This window comes from Mesoplodon bidens (assembly GCF_964165515.1).
Source record: "Mesoplodon bidens genome assembly, chromosome: 10".
NCBI lineage: Eukaryota > Metazoa > Chordata > Mammalia > Artiodactyla > Ziphiidae > Mesoplodon > Mesoplodon bidens.
Window position 1 is genome coordinate 73,585,426 of NC_138172.1, and position 22,796 is coordinate 73,608,221.

At 54.9% G+C, this 22,796-nt stretch overlaps 1 protein-coding gene across 1 annotated transcript in view; it reads right to left on the reverse strand.

Moving 5' to 3' along the window:
- The window catches only part of LOC308623560 (uncharacterized protein C6orf132), a 27,225-nt gene continuing 4,429 nt past the window's right edge, over positions 1-22,796 (reverse strand). The window contains exons 2-5 of the mRNA XM_081246139.1: positions 17,044-17,150; positions 7,800-7,875; positions 2,425-5,731; positions 1-1,806 (exon numbers count right to left, since the gene is read on the reverse strand). Coding sequence (XP_081102265.1) covers positions 1,689-1,806; positions 2,425-5,731; positions 7,800-7,875; positions 17,044-17,150 — 3,608 coding nt within the window. The 3' untranslated portion in view covers positions 1-1,688. The remainder of the gene's footprint in view (positions 1,807-2,424; positions 5,732-7,799; positions 7,876-17,043; positions 17,151-22,796) is intronic.

A 22,796-nucleotide genomic window follows, 5' to 3' on the forward strand; every position in this document is an offset into this window, starting at 1 on the left:
AGTGCGAATCAGTCCTTCCCTGCCCACCCCAGAGCAAGATACAGTTGGGAATCCACACCCCATCCCTCAAGCCTTAACACAGAAGATAAATTAGTGAACTCTTTTATAAAACATTGTACAGGGAAAATACATACATATATATAGAGCCAGTGCTGGCACTGGGGTGGGGTTCGCTTCTTAGACACAGGTAACCAGATCCTGGCCCATCAGGGTGCCCACCCACCCCTGTACTCTCTTTCCCTGAAGTGGTCATCCGCTATCCCCACACGCCAGTACCTTGGCTGGTTAGCACAAATCATAGAGGTCCATCATCGTGCCCCCAAAGGGAACTGCTTCCTGGCTGCCCCTACCAGCCTGCTCCTCTGAGGTGGGCACCCCCTGCCCTTCCTCCTTACCCAGGTAGCCTTCCTTGGCCTGGCCACAGGAATTCGGCCCACCAAGACCTGAAGACAGAAGAAGATTGACCAAAGAATATTGTTTCCTGATATGTTGGTGACCATATATTATCTAAACCAGGACTTTTTTGAAAGTGTAAGGGGTTCTCACTCACTGGAAAACAGGCATAAACCCAGACTTCCCAGCAAAGTACAAATGGTCACCCTACTGATAGGGCTCCCCTGCTCTGAACTGGCCCAGTCCTGCCACTCTTGACTTTCCAAAACACGTTCCATACTTGCAGCAAACTCCTCTCAGACCTCTATTCCCATCTCTGTCACCTTCTACTCTACAAGGCCTTCTGGCACCTTGGTTACACGTTCTAAGGCCTTAGTAATATTGGAGACCTGTAGTATTGGGGTTGGGAGGGGTGATTGGGAATGATGCCCCTCCAAGTCCCATACAGGACCTGGCCATGTAAGGCCTTTGGTGTCAAGCCCCAGGCTTTCTGGCTCCTTGGGCCCGATCCCCCAGATAGTGGCTGCCTGGGTCTGAATAGAAAAGCAAGCCTTAATCCTCTGTCTTCCATCCCAAACCTGCCACGTCTTCTCTCTCTAGGCCTTCCTGTAGCTCAGGGCCAGGGAGAAATGAACCATCAGTACCCCTATCCCCATCCTTGGTCAATGCAAAGCACTTTGTTCCACTACCTTCTCTACATGTTGTGTATGCATATTCCTGCTCACACCTCAATGTGGCTTCTATGCTAGGAACCCCAGGTGTCGCCTCTGGGAGTGGCAACTGGTGGACTGGTGGAGGCTGAGGAGGTCAACCTGTAGCACCCTGCACCCCCAATCCAGCCAGGGCTGGGCCTCAGCCCCTCATGAGGGCCTGACCAGTAATAACAGCCATCCCGATGGGCTCCCAATCTGAGCGAGTGCTCCAGCCCTTGCTTTTAGAACCTGCTCAGTAGGCCTGCTTGGAAAACTGCTTTCAGTAAGCCTTGCTAAAGCAAATAGTACCAGACAGTGAAAACTCAGGCTCCAGCTCCTTAAAGGTCCCTCCTCTCCTCCCTCCTTCCCCCTCCCACCCCCATCTGCAGACAGTCCACAGCCACACCAGTGCTTTGGGAAACAGAAGTTCAATCTTACTCTTCCTGGGGTCACTGCTTCACTCGTTGTCCCCGTCTGTCTTTGGGAAACAGACTCCTGTGTGTCTGAGTGAGGCTACTTAACACCTGCTGCGTCCCTCCCACCCCCCACAAAAACAAGTGCCTGGATCCGACCCCTTGGAGAGGAACTGAGAAAACCCTGGGCTCAGGATGGGGACTTCCGATGGGCCCCCGAGTAGGCATAGGAGATGGGATGGTGGGTCCCGGGCCTCACGGTGAATGTGTTGATGGAGCTTCCATAGTGGGGGTTGCTGTGGGGAGACCTGGTGGGGAGCAGGAGAGAGATGAGGTTAATATCTGGTTAACCAACACCGCTTCCATCTCCCCCAGGGCACAAGAGGAAGGACGTGGCTCAGTGCGATGGAGCTGCCCCACAAGCTCAGCGCTTATCCCCAGAGTGGGACCCCAGTACAGACTCACCAGACACAGGGCTTCCCTCCTGTCTAGGCCCTGATGCCAGAGTACATGCCTCATACCCTTCTGCTCAGAACCCGTCCCTCCTAGGCTGGCTCTGGACGCATCTCTGTGATGGGAAATCCCAGCACCCAAGGACCACTCAGGTCTCCCCCCACCCCACGCTGAGGCTCCAGGGAGTGGGAGAGAGGAGAGAGAAGAGGGAGCTGGTGGGGAAAGCAGGAGGAGGGGGAAAGAGAAAACAAAGGAGATAAGGAAGCAGATCAAGAAAGCGCCAAAGGCGCCCTTTCCAGGTGAAGTGTGCCTCCCTCCCCCTTCTCTCTGCCCTGAGAGCCAGAGGGGAGAAAACCAAATGTCCCAGACTGATGGCCGTGGCCTGGCCAGCTTCCCCGTGGTCCACGGGAGAGCCTCCCTCTCCCCTGGCTTCCCAGCCCAGGCTCCCGCCATCACCCTGGCCCCCAACTCACCTGCGGGTAGCCGGGGCGCAGCCGCAGTCGCCGTAGCTGCAACAGTTGCCGCCACCGCCACCGCCGCCGCCGCCGCCGCCGCCGGGCGCTTTGTACTTGGCCTCTCCGCGGGGGGCGCCCTCCAGGGGCATATTCCGCGCGTGCAGGCCGGCGGGGGACGCGCGGCCCGTCGAGTTGACGCGCCGCACCTCCGGGCCTCCGGGCGCTGCGAAGGGCCCTCTGGGCGGCGGCCCGAAGCAGCTAGGGGAGGTCGGGCTGCGGCCGGTGCCGCCCTGGGGCAGCCTGGGGCTGCGGGGGGTCTCCCCGAAGACGTACAGGCGCTTCTTGATAAGCGAACGGCCCACGCCCGAGAAACGGCCCAGGCCCCTGGCGGCCCCGGCGGGGCCCGCACTGGCGGAAAAGCGCGAGGAGCCGCGAGCGGAGCCCGCGTCCGCGAGCTGCCCCAAGTCTGAGAAGTTGTTCCGGGGAGGGGAGCCCCGGCGCCCCAGATACTGCAGGGAGCGGGGCGGGGGCTCAGGGTAATTGCTGAATTCTGGAGGCGGTGGGATGATCTCAAAGTTGAACTCATCCTCCCTCTTGTGGGAAGGAGAAGGAGGGGAAGAGGAGGACTTGGGCAGCAGGCGGCCCTGGGGGAGGCTGGAGGGCGCTGGTCTTTCCCAGGCCACGGAGGGCCCCGTCTTTGTCCAGCTGTACCCCCGGCTGGGCTCCGTGCCCTCTGAGTCTCTGCGGGGCTGGGGCTTCCACTGACTGGGTACCTTGGGCTGTCCTGGTGAGGTTAGCTGGGGGTCCTTCTCAGTCTCCTTGGGTACCTTGGGGACCACTGTGAAGGAGCTGGGCTGGCCGTCGTTGTAGAAGATGCTGTCAGAGCCTGCCGCGGGCTGGCTGTGGCCACAGAGACTCCCTGGCAGGGAGGACTGGCCCAGGGCAGCCCCTCTGGACCTCCCCTTCTGTGCCCTCTGCCTGGCTGCAAGGAGAAGAGCCATCGGGGAGCCCTGCTCCACCACCTGCCCTGTCACTGGATGCCTGAGGAGTTCCTCAGAAGGCTGGGCTGAGGCGGGGGGTTTGGCTGGCAGCCTTTGGGGCTCCTTCACCTCCACAGGCTCCCACGACCCTACAGCCTCTCCTCTGGACAGGGTGGGCATCACCACGGCCACATCTCTGCTGGGGCTGTTCTGGCTGCGATGGGGCTTATAGAGAAATGGCACCTCTTCTCGGCCAGGGGAGATCTTTGGGGGGAGGGCTGGAGATGAGAGGGCTCCCTGTGTAGGTTTATTGGTCTCTGAGGAGCGCCCTTCTGCCTCTGGCTTGGAGGGCACTGCAAGTTCTTGATGTTCTGGCTTCTCCCACTGCCCAGCTGGGACTAGGTTCTTCTCTGCTATCAGTTGGGATGATGTGGTGGGCAGAGGTGTGGCCTTGAGTGGTGTGGCTGGTCCAGGTGTGGGTGGCTCAGGTGTGGCCTTGGGTGGTGTGGCTGGTCCAGGTGTGGCTGGCTCAGGTGTGGCCCTGGGTGGTGTGGCTGGTCCAGGTGTGGCTGGCTCAGGTGTGGCCCTGGGTGGTGTGGCTGGTCCAGGTGTGGCTGGCTCAGGTGTGGCCCTGGGTGGTGTGGCTGGTCCAGGTGTGGCTGGCTCAGGTGTGGCCTTGGGTGGTATGGCTGGTCCAGGTGTGGCTGGCTCAGGTGTGTCCCTGGGTGGTATGGCTGGTCCAGGCGTGGCCTTGGACTGGAGTGGTGTGGTTGGCAGAGGGGTGGTGGATAGACGTGGCAGATTCTTGGCCACGGGCTTGGAGAATTTGCCGTTATCAGCCCTGTTTTCAAAGATTCTTACCCCTTCTAGCTGAGGTTTGGGAGGCAGAGACCCTCTGCTGGGCTTGGCTTCCTTCTCTGCTGATGAGGAAAGCTGGGCCTCCAACTTATTCCGGATCTGCCAGATGCTAGGAGTTGGTGAGTCTTGGGGGATGTAGTCCACAGGAGGGAGGGTCAGGCTGGTGGCAGCCTTCCTCTCTGGCTGGCTACAAAGACTCTCCTCAGGAACACTTGGGGGCGCCTCCTTCTCTGGCAGGCTTCGGGGCACCTCCTTCTCTGGCAGGCTTGGGGGCGCCTCCTTCTCTGGCAGGCTTGGGGGCGCCTCCTTCTCTGGCAGGCTGGGGCCCTTCTGGCTCTCCTTTCCCTGAGAGGCTGCAGTTGGGCCTGGTCTATGACTGGCAAACCGGTCCTCTCTCCTTGAGCCACAGAGATAGGCTGACAGCTCATTCCGCAGCTTTGCCATCTGGCTGGGATCCCACCAGTCCACGGACTCTGAAGAGGCTGTGTCCTCCGGGCTGGTGGGGTCAAGTTTGGGTTTGGGAGCAGCAGAGCTGGACTTGGGTCTTTTCATAACCCCAGCCGGTGGAGGGGCTGCTTTCTCAGCAGATGGCAAAGGCGGGGAAGCTGGGGGCAGAGGGGGTGCTGGGGGAGGGAGTGGGGGTGGAGGAGTGGGCAGGGGAGGGGCTGGAGGTGGAGTCTCGGCTTGTTCACTTGTCCAGGCCTGGAACTGGCCCGGCCTCGGACTGGCTGGTGCCGTAGCCCTGGGCTCCTCGGGATGGTCTGGCTCAGTGGCCCTGTCGGGGTAGACCTGGGACGCGGGGCGGATGTGGAAGCTGGGAGGCAGTGGGAGTCGACTGGGGGACTTCTTGGTGGCCTCTCCTTCCTCAGGAAGAGCCTCTTGTGCTTCCTGAGTGGAGATGGATGAAGTCCTGACTGGGGCTGGGGGAGGCACCTTGAGCGAGCTGGGGAAGGTGAGGTGGGTCTCCGGTCCCAGGAGGCTCCCCTTGGGCTCAGCAGGGCTCCTGGGGGGGCTGCCTCTGGGGGCCTCTGGCTGCCTGTCACTCAGCGCTACCTCTGGTTTCCACTTGGTGACACCCGCAGCGGGTAAGGGGTCAGTCCCCGGTGTATGAGGAGACACTGGAGCTGGGGGAGCCGGGGTTGGCAAAAGGGGTAGGGGAGGCGCAGGGGGAATGAAGTCCGGAGGGGTGGGTGTGGATGGGGAGGAAAGGCGGGGTGTGGTGGATAGGGCCCCCATTACTGGGGGCAGAGGTGGAGCCATGCTGGGCGGGGACGGGGGTTCCAGCAGCAGCGGGGGAGGCGGGGGAGCTGTGGAAGGTGGAGGTGGTGGTGAGGGCTCCTCTTGAGGCTGTGGAGTGTCTGGGGGTGGTGCTGGGGCTGGGCCCGGCGGTGGCGGGGGGATGAGCAAGTCCTGGCCATAGTGCCCAGGCCTTAGGTCCCCCACAGAGCTGTATAATCGGAGGTTGCCATTGACGAGCTTGCTGGTGCCTGGAAGGAGGGAGAGGCAGAGATGAGAAGGGCGAGAAGGCAGCCGGGCTTGCCCATCTCTGAGTGCCCAGGGCAGGGCGGGGTGGGCTCCTGAGAGAGTAGCTGGCCGGTGTCGTGCCTTTCCTTTTGAACACCACGTGAGGAGCAGCCATGTCTCGAGTCTCCTGAGCTCTCCTGGGAGTGACCCTCTTCTTTCTAGGGACGGGCCCCTGCCTGTCCCTGGCACAGCCTCTGGAGCCTGTGCTAAATCTCCATAGGCTCCCGAGGCTCACCCTTCTCTGCTCCACTCACAATCCTGTATATAATCCCTTTACTAAACTCTCTTCAGTTAGGCCCTTCAAGTGCACCAAGTGTTTCTTACAGGTGCCTTGGCTGGTACAAAGCCAGAAAGGCCAGGGTTCAAATCCCGGCTCTTCCACTTACTAAATGTGTAACCTGAGACACACTCATTAACCTTGCTGAGCCTCAGTTTCATCATCTGAAAAATGGGAACGATGTCAGCACTTACCTCATAAAGCTGTTGTGAGGATTAAGCAAGAGAATTCATGTAAATGCAGGGCAAGAGCTTATCAGGTGCTAGGCCCATAGTAGGTGCTTAACGAACGGTAATTGCTTTGACTACTACCACCTGTGCTTACCTTTTCATTCAGCCATAAGACAGACAGAGAAGGTGGCAGAGATAGGAAGTCATGGATGGGGGCAGGGGCCTGGAGACCTCAGTAAGGAAGGAAGTCTGGGTGAAAGTTTGGGAGGGAGAAATTTGCATGAGCACCTCCTGCTTTCTAAAGATCCTGAATCTACCAAGAACCCAGCTTTCCACCTCATAGAGAACTTCTGGAACAGATTCTGGACTGCAGGATGGATGGGGGTCTCTGGAAACGAGGTGACCTGGACGACCGAGGCGCCAGAGATGCTGAGCCCCCCTGGCCCCAGCGGCTCACATCCCTCTCTTCTTGGCCCCAGTCCCTGCCCCCTCCCTATTGTCTGCAGGCCACCAGGATGCCCTGATTACTTCTCTCTGAGGGGCACCTGTCCTTCACCTCTCCTCCTCTCAATTTCTAGGGCAGAGAGAAACAAACCTGGGAATGTGCAGCTCTGAAGGGCTCCTCCCAGCTGTCTGACTTCAAAACAGAAGCCAGACCGAGAGTAGGGAGGGGGAAAACCAACACCCATTGAGCACACAAGTGTTAGGAGCTAGGACACAGCAGTAAAAGACAAACCAAAAAATAGTCAAAATACTGGCTCTCGTGGAGCTTGTGTTTTAATGGGACAATGAGACAGGCAATAAACATAATATATGAGTAAATTACTATCACATTAGGTGATGAGTAATATGGGGGAAACCCAGGAGGGGCGGGAGGGGTGCAATGTGAATAGGGTGGTCAGGGAAGACCTGGCTGAGAAGGTGACACTGGAGCAAAGAGGGAAAGAGGGAGGCGAGAGCTGTCAGGGCAGTGGGAACTGCAGCGCAAAGGCCTCAGGGTCGAAATGTGCCTGGATATTGAAGGAGCAGCAAGGACACCGGGATGGCGGAGCAGCATGAGACGGGAAAGCCAGCAAGAGATGAGACCACGTAGGGCCAGATTCTGGCGGTCCTGGCAAGAACCCTTCCACTGGGTGACAAGGGAAGTCACTGGCGGGTTTTGAGCAGGGTATGACAAGAAGTGACTTGCATCCCATCCAGTACTTAGTTTACTCTTCCAGAACTGGAATTGTCTTGCCCGTGGCTCATTGGAAGATACGGAGGTGCAAGGGGTTAAGTGATTTGCCCCAGGGAGCGAAGCTAGTACGCAGGGGAGCTGGGACTCGAAGCCAGGTCTGCCTGACTCCGGGGTTCTCTCTACCAGTCACGCTGAACTTGTTCCTGCTCTGGCCTCGGCCCTCACCATCCTTCCCCCACTGGGCCTTAGCCAACCGTGGCTCTCCTCATCTCCCACCCACAACAGCCAGCAGCCAAGAGGCCTGGGGACTCCAGCTTTCTCACCAGCTGGGGAGGGGGGACCAGATGCTTGGGCTTAAGGAGGAAAAAAAGAAAGATGGACAAGCCCCAAGCTTAGGGTCCTCTTACCTGTCATTTGTTTGTCTGCAAAGTTGTCTGGGACAGAGGGGGTGGGCACAGCCAGTCCATGGTTCTCCTGGGCATCCTGAAAGAGAGCAGAACAGTTAGCGGACAGGGAAAGACAGATGGTTCTTAAATCGCTGCTCCGTGAGGCCATTTTACTGCTGGAAAATCCACAGTGATGGTTGCACAACCTTGTGAGTATACTAAAATATAAAAGGGCTCATTTAAAAGGGTGAATTCTATGATATAGTCGAGTCTTGTTATTCGCGGTAGTTAGGGTGTGTAAAGTTGCCGCGAACACTCAATTAGCAAAAACTGGATCAAAATGCCCGAGGGAAATACAGGGTTAGGTTCCTGTAAACGTTGGTCAAGGCACCTTCATCAGCTGATCAATACATAACTTTGTTTTATGCGTGTTTCTGTTTAAAGAGACCTTATTTAATATCTATTGTTGACTCACTGACACTGAACTCATGGCCAACAGCACCATAGCTCACACCTTCGGAGCTTACCTAACGCACGTATTTTCTCTGTAAAAGGCACCTCACCTAGCCTCCTCGCATGTAGGGATGTCAGACGGCACATCAGCCCTATGCTTGGGGACCATTTTAAATAGCAAAATCAACAAAAAAAGCAAAGAAATATGAAAAAATATGGCACTAAATAGAAAAGAATGCTTATTTACAGCATGAGGGCTGAAACAAGAAAGCAAAGTGTCTTGTTCGACCTCAGCAGGGCCCGTGTGCATCAGGTGACTCAAATTTTTCACTACTCTGCATAGGTCCAAAGCATCTTGAGTACTGATTTGGGGGGTTACAAACAAATTTTAGCAAGTAGGCGAATTTGCAGATACAGAATCCGCAAATAATGAGAATCAACTGTATATAAATTGTATCTCAGTTAGAACAGAACAAACAAAAAAATTCTGCATGACTCCCCAGGGGTGGCCCCAAGATAAAAAGCCAAACCCCTCAGCCTGGCCTCCTGTTCACGCTTAGTTTTCATTAGGTATTTACAGAAAAGTACCTAAGTAAAAAGTGGTGAACTGGAGTATGGACAGCACTGCAGATGCCCTTCTGATCTCTAAGCTTGGCAGACCATAATGCGTTTACACAGCTGTCGGTTTGTACATACTATTTTAGATTCTTTTTTTTCCCCCAAACACACATTTCCATATGTCAACAACGTCCACACACCTGTCCTTTGGAGGAGCTGTGGAGCATTTTATGGTCACTTTCAAGGTCCTCAACACCCTGGCCTCATCCTTTCCAGCCAATGTTTATTTCCACTCACCTGTTACAGCCATCCTGCATTCTAGCTGGACCAACTCCCTCTCCAGGATCCTTCCAACCCACACATCTGGTTCATGTTCATCCCTGATGCTGGGTGTTGGTCAGGCTGTGCTCCTCTTCCCACCCTCCATTTCTAACAATACCACCCATTACTCTGAGCTCTAAACATATGATCACCATCACGCCACTCTGTGAAGAAGCTATCCCCATTTGTCAGAGACCGCGGAGGCTCAGAAATGTTTGGTAAGCTGTCTATAGTCACATGACCAGTGCTGTCAAACCCAGGTCTGTGGAGCCCCCACCCCTGGGTATTTTGCTTCCCTAAAGTCTAAGTCTCTCATCCTGCAAGGATTCGCTGAGCCCCTCTAGAAAGATGGTAGCAGGGAAGGGGAAGCTGTGGAGCCAGACTGCCTGGATTTGAGTTCCAGCCCTGCCAGCTACTAGCTGTATGACTGTGCCAGTGACGTAAACTCTCAGTTTCCCTGACTATGAAACTGTGATGAAAATAGAATTTACCTATTCTAGGGAAGCTGTGAGGATTAAGTGATGCAATACACAAAAAGCACTTAGCTCCTGGCATGTAGTGAAAGCCCAATAAATGTTAGCTCTTGTTGTTATTCCTAAGAAGCCATCCCTTGTCTGCACCAGCCCACAATGACCTGCCTGTTCAGAGCAACCCACAGCCAAGCCCCATAGGGAGGACTTCTGTTTGTTCTCTAGATATTCCCCCAGTTCCTCCAATAAGATGTGGTTGCTCCTTGGAGCCCAGGGACACGTTTTACACGAATCCCCCAAAGCAGGACACATAGTAAGCCAAGTTGTTACTCGCTGATGGGCTGATGGTGCCAATTCTCTAGACTTAATGGTTTAATATATAAGAAGGGGGATTCAAGGTAGGTGTTTCAGAAATATCCACAAGACCCTGGGTTACCAAGGGCAATCTCAGAATTACTCTCTGGCCATTTGAGGGCAACAAACAACCCATCTTCTTATTCTTAAAGAATTCTGGGGACTTCCCTGGTGTCGCAGTGGTTAAGAATCCGCCTGCCAATGCAGGGGACACAGGTTCGGGCCCTGGTCCGGGAAGATCCCACATGCCACAGAGCAACTAAGCCCGTGTGCCACAACTACTGAGCCTGAGCTCTAGAGCCCGCAGGCCACAACTACTGAGCCCGCACACCATAACTACTGAAGCCACGGCCACTCCCGGCACTGTTGCCACAGAGCAGCCCTTGCTCAGTGCCTGGGGTAGAGCCCAGCCCTGGCCCTGCCAGATGGGGCATTCCCCATGGAACTGGGCCTCAGGCCTTCTGCGTCCCCACACCTGGACAACACCCAGAAGCTAAGATCACTGGTCACCTCACACACCTCACAGAGGGGTGCAAGCCAGCTCCCCAGCTCAGTCAAGCAGCCCTTTAAAATCCCTCACAGCCTCATATATTGAAAAGTCACCCAGCAATGATTAGCTCCAGGGAGGCTGGGGGCGGAAGTGCCATTCCAAGACTATTTATATATATATTTCTTCCTTATACTTGTCTCTATTTTCAGTTCTTAACAATGAATTTCTGTTTCCTTCATAATTTAAAAAAGCACACAGTACATAGTTGTTTTTTTTTTTTTTAATTCTTGTAATCAAGAAGAAAGAGCATGGATTTTATAGGCAGGCAGACCAGATTGGCAATTTTTTTTTTTTGACCACACTGCGCGGCATGTGGGATCTTAGTTCCCGCACTGGGGATCAAACCTGTGCCCCCTGCACTGGAAATGTAGAGTTTTAACCACTGGACATCCAGGGAAGTCCCCAGATTGGCAATCTTAATTTAACTCCATCATCTCAAAGACAGAATCGGACCAGTGCTCAGGAAGTGTGCCCCTCTCTCACCTTTTGAGGCTCAGTTTTCTCATCTGTAAGATGGGGTTGATCCCACCCCCCTTAGGTTTGTTGTGACACCCCACACCTAAAGAGATCCTGCGGAGAAGCACTCAAGGAAGGGCATTTCCCTGGGCTCCTGGCCCTCAGGCCCTAACAAGGCTCAGTAGGTGAGCAGTGGCCTGAGTCCATGGACACTCTGCCTGGGCACAGCTCCCGGGATGTGTCTGCCCGGCTGGACCTGAAGAGATACATGGGTGCTTCCCCGTAGTCAGGGTCAGGTAGCCGGGAATCTCCTACTACCCTTTCAACCACAGACATTTCAGAGTTGAAGAGAAGGAGGAAGGAAAGAAGGAAGGAGGAAGGGAGGAAAGCATTCACTATTCAGGATGAGGTTGTCTCCCCCTTAATGTTACAGGGGGTCAGAGCCCATTGCTAGCCCCCTGCTGCACCACCAAGGGCTCAGGGGACAGCCTTACTCCACCGATGGGCCCAGCCCTGCCCCCTTGGCCTCCCTGGGCCTGGGACACACACATCCTCATGCCTGGGATTCCTCAGAACCCAGGCAACCCCCAAGGGTGGGTCACCAGGGGCTTGGCCAATGGGCCACACACGGTTGACCTTGGACACAGGCCAGCTCGGTGCCTTAGTGACACATTGTGGAATACAAACCTCCTCACCAGATTCCTCCAGTAGCCTGGCTGGGGCACCTCAGGGTGAGGTGTGGAGCTGCAGGGGGTGAGAGAGATGACCCTGAGTCAGAGTCAGAGCCAGGCACGGCTGGGGACACTGCTGTAGGCTGGGGGAGCAGGGGGACAGGCCCCCAGAGTGAGAGCCACAGGAAACCCGTCCAGGCACCCAACGTCCCCAGCTGGGTAAAGCCCAGCCTGTTAGTTGTTTCCTGGCTTTGCGGGGCAGCGTGAGGGTACGGAGTGTGTTCCCCACACAGCAGCTTCTCTGAAGCTGGGAACCAGTGAGCATTAAAAAAAAGAGCCCCATTACTTCCCCGCCCTGCCCTCCACCCTCTGCCACAGCTCATACCCCCTTCCTGGGGAACAGAGAATTCCACCAACAAGGCCGTCTTCCTCTGGACCAGCCTGCCATCCCAGAATTGCTCTTAGACCCTCGTTTCAGGGTCCTGCCCTGGACTCTGAGCTACAGAGGGCCCTGCTCTGGTTCCCTTTAGGGCAAGGAGTCCATGGGATCAAAGGGACATGCCCTAAGGGCCCACAACACCCTGTTCTTGACCCTGCTCCAGGCACCAAGGTCCCTAGAATCCCCCATTTAAGTGGCCCTGAGCCCATTTCTAGAGCTTCCTTCCCAGTCAGTCCTTCTGAGGACAGCCCAAGCTGGAGGTGCACATCCCTGAGCCCAAGGGGTGGCCATGTGTGGATAAGGGTGTGGGTGGAGCTTTGGAGGTTCAGGCTGAGACCTCCACCATGGAGGAGGAGCCAGGTGGGCAGAGGCGCGAGTGGCTACGGTGGGGAGAGGGTGCTCCATCCGTACACTGGCTGCAAGCTTCTGACACCCACCCCCCAGGAACGCATGGAGCTTCCCCCACCTGACAGCCCTCCCAGCTAACGTCAGCCACGCAAATCACTCGAAAGCCAATAAGGAATGCCCTTCCCAGCTCACCCTAAGGAGCTCAAACCCCAACCCCAAAGGGAGCCTGGGCCTTGAGTTCAGAGATGAGCTCCCACGGTGGGGGATGGAGTGGAAAAGTGGGAAGGAGAAATCCGGCTGACTCGGGCTGCATCTTTGCGTTTCACAGAGGGCAGGGTCCAGAACAGTCAGGCTTCCTGCCCGGAACCCAGGCTGACACCTCCCCAGGCACCGCCAGGCCTGCCTGACTCAGAGGGTGGGGTGACCCAGGGAGCTCTCACCGCCTGGGGCAGCTCAGGGGACCTGTCCAGCCAGTTTCCCCATATTTGCCACATTGGCATTTAATTTTTAATTCCTCATATGCATCGCCCTGGAGATGGCTGGGTTCAGACTAGGGTAGGGCAAGAGGCAGCCCCAGAGAAAAGTACGACCTTCCTTCCACCAGTTGTTCCACCAGCTCAGCTCTCAAAAGCTAGGGACAGGCTCTGGCTTGAGCTCTGGGCTGGGCTCCCCCTTGGAGGTAGAAGGAAGTGGGGAGAAAGGATCCTTCCATGACTCAGCCCAGGCCCACATGGTGTAGACAGGACTGGATTGAGAGGAGGAGACCTGGGCTTGGGTCCTGTCTCCACCTCCATTGAGCTGTGTGGCCTGGGCAGGACCGTCCCCTCCCTGGGCGTCAGTTTTCTCATCCTGATGAGCACTAAGGTCCGCCCCTACCCCGGCTCTGAAGTTTGTGATTCTAATCCAGTTCCTCGGACCTTGCAGAGCAGGAAGTGGGGTGGCCCTGGTGACTGAAGCATGTCCTTTTCAGAGGGCCTGGAGTCTCTGGGGGGCTCCAGGGAGCTGACCCCACCTCCTGCCCCTCCATTAACAAGTTATTTTAACACAGAAAGTCACAGCTGAGGAGACCCTAGTGGACCATCCAGTATAACCCCCGCTGGTGGGTGAGGAGCCAGAGGCCCTGGGAGAGGAAGGCCTGGGCCCTCAGCCACCCTGCAGCCCAGTGGCAGAGCGGGCACTGGTGCCAGCTACCTGAGGATCAATCCAGATCCCATCCCAGTCACTGAGGGATCCCAAGGTCCTCTTCATAATTGGCCTTTGGCTGCTGGCTGCCTGGAAAAGTATTTCTTCGTTCTCTGCACTTTTACCTCAAACAGGGCAAGGAAGCTCCAGGAAGGGGCCAGAAGCACCTGCTGTGGCCCCTCTCCGCCTCATCTTGCCCTCCCCTCTCGCACCAGTCCCTCTGCGGGCTCCTGAGAGGTACTGACAGCGACAGTGCTCCCAGAAGACAGTCCGGCCCGGACGGCGCTCAAGGAAGAGCATAGGCCTGTCATGGGCATCGCCGCCTTGAGCCTCCCCTGCCCCAGGGTGGCCTGGCCTGGGAGGTGCCCCCTGAGTATGGGAAGGGAGGAGAGGGAGGGGCAAGGCCCAGCTGGTTAGGACAGTGTCAGGCAGGGCTTGGCCTCGACCCAGCTCCGCACCCCTGCCCCAACTCGGTGGGGCTGGGGGCCAGGGTGTGTGCACGTGTGTCTATGTGTGAACCCACAGTTCTGTTCTCCTGCCTCTCATTCTCCCGGCCTCCTGCCCCTGCTAGAAGAAAGCAAAGGACCCAGCCCAGAGCCTAAGGGAGAGGAGTCGGACTCCCCTCAACCCAGGAGCCAGTAATGAAGGATATTGGGGCTGCTTTGTATCTTACGACCTGAATCAGGAGTAAAACATGTCCCCGGGATACGGGCCACCATGCCCAGGGTTCCTACTCTTAAGATGCATCATAGGTGGGCTTCCAGGGGCCTGAGATCCCTCTGCTGGAATTGTAAGCAAAATTACATGTACATGGCTCATAGCCTCATCATGCTCTCAAAGGGATCTATGACCCTACAGAGGCAAAAGCCCTGGTGCCCAGAAAGCCCTGGCTGCCAGGCAGGGGCTCAGAGAGGCAGACACGGGAGATGCAGGCGGTGCTGCGGGCTGGTGCAGGGAGGGAAGAAAAAAAGCTTCTAGGCCGTGGGTGGAGGGGAAGATAGGATGGCCTGAATAGAACTCGGACCCTGGAGCCTGGCTACAAATCCCAGCTCTGCCACTTATGAGCTGCCTGTCCTTAAGCAAGTTAGTGCCCTGTCCTGTGCTTCAGTTTCTCTACCGGTAAAATGGGGATTCACAGCAGCATCTTCCCAAGAGGGTGGCTCCAATGACTCTGTTAACATATGCGAGGCACTTGGGATGGTGCCTGACGCACAGAAAGTGTCCCCCATGTGTCAGCCACGATCTCATGGCCCTGCCACTGGCTAGGGCCACACAAGCCACCCAGCCGGCACCGACGGCATGGAATGACCTTCCCTTTCTGGGTTCAGTTCCTGCCAATGTAAAGTGTGGCTGGTGTGGACCCGACGAGGCCCCTTTCAGTTGTGGGTTCACAGTGCATTCATTCCCTCACCCTCACCAGCGAGGGGCCATGAGTTTGGTGGCGAGAAGCCCCATCTCCTGGGACTGGGTCTGAGGCTTGCCCGGAAGGACTGCTCCCAAGCCAGTACCAGCCAGCAGTCCCTAACCCTGTGCAGCGCCCCCCAGTCATGCTCGGCTTGGCCCAGACCAGATCCAAACCAGAGGACCCAAGCCAGAAAGGAGGAGAGCAGAAAGGCAGGGACCTGCACTGATCACTGAAGGGGCCCAAAGTGGGTGGGTGGGTGGGTGGGAGCAGGGATACAGGATGCCGGCCCATCAGAAGAAACTCAGCTGTGCTGCATTAACCCTTTACTTGTTGGTGCAGAACTCAGGGAGGAGCCAGGACAGCAAGAGCCACTCAAGAGGAAACAGCCATTTATTTAAATACTTTAACAACCAGAACAGGCACTGGTGTGTCAGCTCTGGGCACCCACCACTGTCATTCTGAGTATGTGTGCTGGGAGTAGGTGAAGGGAGAGAATCGAATTCACCTCCAGCAACAGAAAATCTCAAAATTATTTCATCTGCATGTATGGGTGCGATAACCCTGTAACAGTTTTATGCATCTCTGGAAACAAAGTTAGGGGTGGACTCATTTGCTTTATACCTTTTTGTTGGTGGTGGTGTACTCTCTCTATTCGTCTGTGATGTCCGTGAATTGCTTTTGTAAGCAGAAAATAAATTACTTAAAGTTGTATTCCCAGAGGTCTGTGTGCTCAGCCCTCCACATACAGGCCTTGGGGTCGCGGCAAGGAGACTGTAAGACTCAGTCCCTCTCACAAAGAATCTCGGGGTCTGGTTGGTGAGCTTGGACAACCCAGAAAAAATCGGTGGTGGTGCAAGGGAGATGGTTGTGCTAGGCAGTGCTGGACAGAACTTGTGGGTGCCCCAGACTGAGGCATGGGGTGCCATGAGGTCTAACAGGCCCCTGAGAACTCAGACCAGGATTAGGTGCCTTGTCAGTCGAGGTATGGGATGCTGTGACCCCAGTGACTGTATTGTCTCAACCGGGACCCAGGTCTCTGGAACCTGGAATTTATGAGGCTGACAGTTTAGGCTCTAAATCTGGGCTGTCGCATACGGTAGCCACTGGCCACAAGTGGCTATTGAGCCCTTGAAATGTTGCTAGTCAGAAGTCAGATGTGTGTTCTAAGTGTGGCACACCAGATTTTGAAGACTTAGTATGAAAGAAAGAACGTAAACTATCTCAGTAGTATTTTCTACATTGATTAAATGTTGAAATGATCATCTTTGGACTAATTTTACCTATTTCTTTTTCATGTAGCTACTAGAAATTATAAAATTACACATGAGGCTCACATTATACTTCTATTGGATGGCGCTGGACTAGGCTGTCCCTGAAAACCCAGTCACAGAGCAGTTGTTTTGAGTGTCTTTCCCTTTAGAGAACAAAAGCCCCACCACAGACTCCAGAAGGGAGTTTTTGGTTTCTGGCAGTTTCAGATCCACAAACAAATCGGTCCCAAATGCCCTTCTCCCAAGGGTCACTGCTATTTGACCTGCGAGACAGTTCAGGTGCCACCTCTTCCAGGAAGCTTTCCTTGATCACCACCCTGTAGCTGGATTGGCCACTCCTGCTCTTGCCTATGTTCTAATAGTTTGTTCACTGATTCATCCCCTGCACTGGGCAGGGAGTTCCTTGAGCAATGCTGGCTCAATCATCTCTGAATCTCAGCATCCAATGCAGGGCCTGGCACAGAGCAGTCAGCCATTGGTGATTGTGGAATATGAATCCTGCTGAGCTGGAGGTACCCACTGCTGCATTGCCTCTGCATGCAACTTCCCCATAACCTCTCCTTAGGTTTCGACTCGGAGGAGCTGACACCCCTAATCCCATCTTTCCTGCCATGAGCCATGCCTCCTCCCAGTAGCCACCCTGGGTTGGCATCAGGAAGGAAGGGAATGGACAGAGAGTGAGGCTGATGACCACTCGGGCCAGGGCAGGTGGGGCTCCCTCCTCTATGACAGCCAAGGTGGCCCATCCAGAGCAGACCCACAGACCTCAGGGCAGAACAGTACTCACCAGTGGAAGAAAGGTCAGCAGGGGCCGGACTCTTGGCCGAGCTTTCAGCGTGGCAGTTCCTGACTCACTCACTGTGTCAAATCGGTTGTCTCCATAATAGATCCCATCTAGAGGAGACAAGTGAGGGGAGACCGTGAGCTGGAGATCAAAGGCACAGGGGCCAATGGAGTTTAATCAGGAAAACTGAGTTTAATCAGGCCCCGCAGTGGCCCCTGCTGGACCCAGCCCAGCACCTCTTATATAACAAGATCCTACGGGTGGGGCGTGTGCTTTTGGGACCAAGTGAAGCAGGATTGGGAGGGACTCCAGGGGCGGTTTCTAGGGGTCTCCTGAGGCTTTCAGCCACCAGCAGTCCTCTCTCTCCTCATCCACCCCATACAGGTCCTGAGCCTTCACTCCCACAAGCCCCTCCTTCTGGGGCCCTGAGAACTTGAGCAAGGCCCCAGCTAAAGCTTATCTCTGAGAGAGGGAGGAAAACAAGCTGGCTTTTCGCTTGAGTGTTTGAATTTCTAATCTGGAACAAGCAGAGCAGATTAGGCCGCCCAGTGGCCCAGCATCCACCTTCTGGACTCCTCTAACCCAAGATTTCTTTAGCTCCCAAACCATCAATGGTTGGGGGCATGGCTCCATCTGATGCGCCCTTGAGGACAGAGCAGAAATAGGATGGTAGGGTCCACCTGACTTAGTACAAATCCCAGCTCTGCCACTGACTCGCCATGTGGCTTAACCTCTCTGGGCCTCAGTTTTCCCATCTGTACAACGGGAACAATGACAGTGCCAGCAAATGTGGTCCCATCCTCTGTAGGAAGACAATACAGGACCTTTCTCCTCCTCTAGTTGCTGGACCTGTGCTCTGGGCTGTTTCTACAGTAGTGGGAACTATTGTAGAACATTTTCTCAACCAGTCTCCCTCATGATTCTTAACACACATTGATGAGATTTCACACACTGTCACCTCTGAGAGGCAGGGGTCACTGAGGACCTCCTACTACATGGGCCATGAGCAAGGAGGGCTTTCTCCATTTACCAGGGCCGAGGGACTTCCTCTTCCTCTATAGCCAGAGGGGAAAGAGGAGAAAGGTCAAAATTCCAACTAACCAGAATCCTACTAACTGGAACAATGGATGAATGGTGGTTACTTTGCCTCTTGCACATGACTTTAGGAGAAAAGTGCAAGAGTTTAAAGATTCCCACATAGAGGGCCTTGACTGTGACATGGAGGCCCCGGGGAGCACCCCAGAAATGGGACACAGAGTCCTTTATGTGCTGCCCTACCTGGCAGAGAGTCAGCTGGCACATTCCAGATTCTCCACCTCTCAAAGGGGCCAAAATGGTGAGTTTTCCCCATGTCCCCGGAAATTCTAGTTCCCAGCGCTGCCCCGTCCCGTCCCGTACACTCTGGGCAAACACGGTTCCCCAGTGGTGGCTGCCAGGCTCCATGCCTAAGGCTGGAGACCAAGATGCCAGAGGGTGGGTGGGGAGGGAGAGGGGGGTTGTAAGAGTGCAGATTTGGCACAATTAGAAACAAGAAAAGTAGAAATAACTGGACACCCCCAACAGCTACCACTAAAACCCACCTAATTCTCACTGGCTTCTAAGCGTCTGTGTGTTGACACCAGGATTTCCTGGGACATTCTCTAGACAGTGCTGTTTTGATCACCAAGACGTTATACTGGGGGTGGGGTGGGGACTAACACAGGCATGCTTCCAAGCCGACCTTCTCTCTCATTATTTTATTTAATCTCTGCACCAGTGTTGGGGTCTAGGGAGCATCCTTTCTGCAGCTGAGTTACCACAATATGAATAGTTACTCTTATTGTGTGCCTAGGAGTTTTAGAAGCAAGCAATCTGGCAGGTTGATCACTATAATAGCAGTAATAATAGAAGACTAGGTAGAATTTATTGAACACTTGTAATGGGCCAGGCACCCTTCTAAGCATCTTATACATTATTAATTCATCTAATTCTCAAAACAGCCCCTTGCAATCGGTATGATCACCATCCCCATTTTACAGATGAGAAAACTGAGGCACAGAGAGAGATCTAATAAGTTGCCCAAAGCCTCAGAGTAAGCGGTGAAGCCGGGGTCTCTGCTCCAGGGCTGGCCTCTGAACCACTAGACTGTACACACTGCTCCCAAAGTGGGGAATCCTGATCTCACGATTTATAGGATGTGGATGGGAGGATGGGGGTGTGAGGGGCAGGGGTGCTATTGGAGGGTATGGGAGGCTTGGCTGTAGCCAAGAAGCAGTGCTGGGGAGGGGTGGGAGGTGAAGCAGCTTGCCCAAGGCCCACACAGGTTAGGGCAGAGACAGATCTGAGCCGGGACCATCTGACCCCCACATGCACCCACTCTACACACCTCACAGATTCCATGACTCAGCCCTGATTCTGAGCCACTGTTGTCTCAGCTGGTTTGTGGTTGTTTTGAGCAGGGGAGCCCTTTCTAAGAATACGATTGTTCTCTGGAGTACCTGTGGAAGGCAAGCAGCTGTGGTAGAGACAGAAGTGGAAGGCCTGGGTGGCTCCCTCCCAAGGGGGCACCTCTTGGAAATGCAATTTGACTCCCCCATTCTAAGAGGTGTGGCTGGGAGTCGGGGAAGGAAATGTGATGAGAGAAGCAGAGTCAAAGCGGTGTGATGTGAGAAAGACTCGGCTGGCCACTGCTGTCTTTGAATATGGAAGGGGCCACGAGCCAGGAGCGCAGGCAGCCTCTAGAAGCTGGAAAAGGCGAGAAAACATTCTTCCATAGAACCTCCAGAAAAGAACAACACAGTGATGCTGACACTTTCATTTTAGCCCAGTGAGATCAGTGTCAGATTTCTGACCTACAGAACTCTAAGGTAATAAATGTATGTTATTTCAAGGAAAAAAAAAAAAAAGAGGTGTGTCTAGAACCTGACAGACTTTCCCTGGGCCCCTCATACCTGGGCTCAGTTCCCAGTTGGTCAAGGCACACCAGCAGGTGAGGCACATGTGGCTACTACCATAAGCGGGGTCCCCCAAGAGTTCAAGGTCAGGGCTGGGGCTTTCTGAGCCTCACAGTCAAGGTCCAAAACTAAACAGAAAGACAATAGAGTCCAACCTTGGGGATTTTCCTGTGGAAGTAAATGAATGCTGCTAGGATCAGTGTCAGGGATACTAGAATGGGCCTTCCTGGGAAGCAGCCCCCTTCTCAACTGAAGAGATTAAAGGAGGGCCTCTTGAAGAAGGAATGGACAGTGAGGAGGTGAAGCCAGAGACAGACAGGAGGCTGGACAACTCTACCCACGGTGGGGAAGCCACTGGGAGGTGGGTGGCCCTTTGCCCTCTTGTCAGGGAGAGCTCTGAGTCTGGACCCTTGGGGCTGCCCTCTTTGCCGATGGGGAGACTGAGGCCCAGAACGGATGGGGCTGGTCCAAGGTCTCAGAGCAGTGGTGGTGGTGCCAGGGCTCAAACGGGGTCCCCAACTTGCAGGGCTGGGCTCCAGGCACAAATAATGGGGTGCCTTACACATGGCACGTGGCTTGCTGCCTCTCCCCGAACAGGCTGACCTGGTTCTCTCAGTCTGGGGCAGGGCGTGTGTGTGTGTGTGTGTGTGTGTGTGCGCGCGCGCGCGTGTGTGTGTGTGTGTGTGTGTGTGTTAAGTGGAGGGGGGAACAGCCAGCTTTAGGGGAGCTGAGGGCTGGGCACAAGCGGCTGCCTCACTTCCAGCCCTTCCTTTCTCCTCCCCAAAAGGAGGAACCTCTAATTGGGTCTTTGGCATTCGTTTTCTTACAAAGGTCAGGGTTGGAAGCCTGATAAAATGCTCTTCTTCCCCCAGCCCGAAAGCTGCCCATGGATCTCCATGGAGGCTGAGCTCTGGGACAGTTATTTAGCTCTTTCCCCAGATCCTAGACAGGTCCAAACTAGAGAGGAAATGAATGATAAAAATGTAACTGTCGGGCTTCCCTGGTGGCGCAGTGGTTGAGAGTCCGCCTGCCGATGCAGGGGACACGGGTTCGTGCCCCTATCCCGGAGGATCCCACGTGCCGCGCAGCGGCTGGGCCCGCGAGCCATGGCCGCGGAGCCTGTGTGTCCGGAGCCTGCGCTCCGCAACGGGAGAGGCCACAGCAGTGAGAGGCCCGTGTACAGCAAAAAAAAAAAAAAAAAAAAAAAAAATGTAACTGTCTGACACCTGATACGCCATATTACGAGCTGGGCACCATTTTAAGTGCTCTTTACATCCCCCTTCACAAACCTGTGCGGGGCTTCCCTGGTGGCGCAGTGGTTAAGAATCTGCCTGCCAATGCAGGGGACACGGGTTCGAGCCGTCGTCCGGGAAGATCCCACATGCCGCAGAGCAACAAAGCCCATGAGCCACAACTACTGAGCCTGCACTCTAGAGCCCACGAGCCACAACTACTGAGCCCATGCGCTGCATCTACTGAAGCCCACATGCTCTAGAGCCCGTGCTCCGCAACAAGCCACCACAATGAGAAGCCCGTGCACCGCAACAAAGACCTAACGCAGCCAATAAATAAATACATAAAATTGTTTAAAAAAAAACCTGTACGGGAGGTACTCTTATTATCCTCATTTGGCAGATGAGGAAACTGAGGCTCAGAGAGGTTAAGTCCCCTGCCGAAGTTCCACAGCTGGTGAGTAAAAGGGGCCAGGATTCAAGCCCAGGCAACCTGACTCTAGAATCCAATTCCCTCTGGTCACAGCCAGGACAGCAAGGAAATCACACAGGGATTCAGCATCTCTTTCCTTGGTCTCCTGTTCTTCCAGAGTGAGACTGGAAAGTTGGTGAGGTCTAGAGGAGACAAATGCATCTCGGCATCAGATCTGGGGTCACACCCCAGCTCCTCCATGTAGCACCTGAGGACTCAGGCTGGGTTTCCCCACCAGTCAAATAGGGATCATTCGGGGAGAAGCCTCCCCAAATCAAGGGAGACAAAAAAGCTAGCAGAGGTGAGAGGAAGGCTGGGGTAACGGTGTGGGGTCCCAAATTGCCAGGAGCCCCCAAATGGCCCCAGGAGCACTGGCCACAGATCTCATCGAATTCCAGGTGCTTAAAAGCGGTGGTGTTCTAGCTTGGGAGAGTTTGCTACCTTGACCAGTATAACCCAGACCCCAAAACAGACCCTCACCTCTACTGCACTGAAGTGGGTCATCTGATCCTTGGCCACTAGGGGGAGCCCAGCCTTTCAGGGATGCAGCAGGGGGCCCCAGGTGAATGTAACCCACAAATGGCTGATGAGGCCCTTCCTTGCTAATTAACAGGGCCAGGCACCTGAAAAGGCTGGTCTGTCCCAGCAAGCCCCAGCAGGTCTGACCTGGTGCGCCGGAGAGAGGCCTTTGTCCAAGCGCAGAGGGAACTCCAAAGATGGCACTGGGCTGGGCTGGAGCCACAGAGTGCGGGGGGCGGGCACAATGGGAGGAGCCTTGGGGCTGGGGACTGGAGGGGGGCAGGAGTGCAGCAAATAGGCCCTAGGCTAGGACACGCTACCCAAAGTATGGCCTGTAGACCTGACGGACTTCACCTGGGAACTTCTCAAAGTGCATCTGAATCTGATCTTAACAAGGTCCCGGGTGATTGGATGCACTTTAATTTTTGAGCTGTCTTGAGCTGAAATGCCTTTGAGTCATTCAACCTATCTGAGCCTCTGAGTGTTTCCTCAACTGAGAAAACATAGTTTTTAGTATAGTGCCTGTTTCAATAAATAACTGATAATAATAATGATGATATTATTGTTATTAATTTATTGGCTGGAAGAGAAAGGGCACCC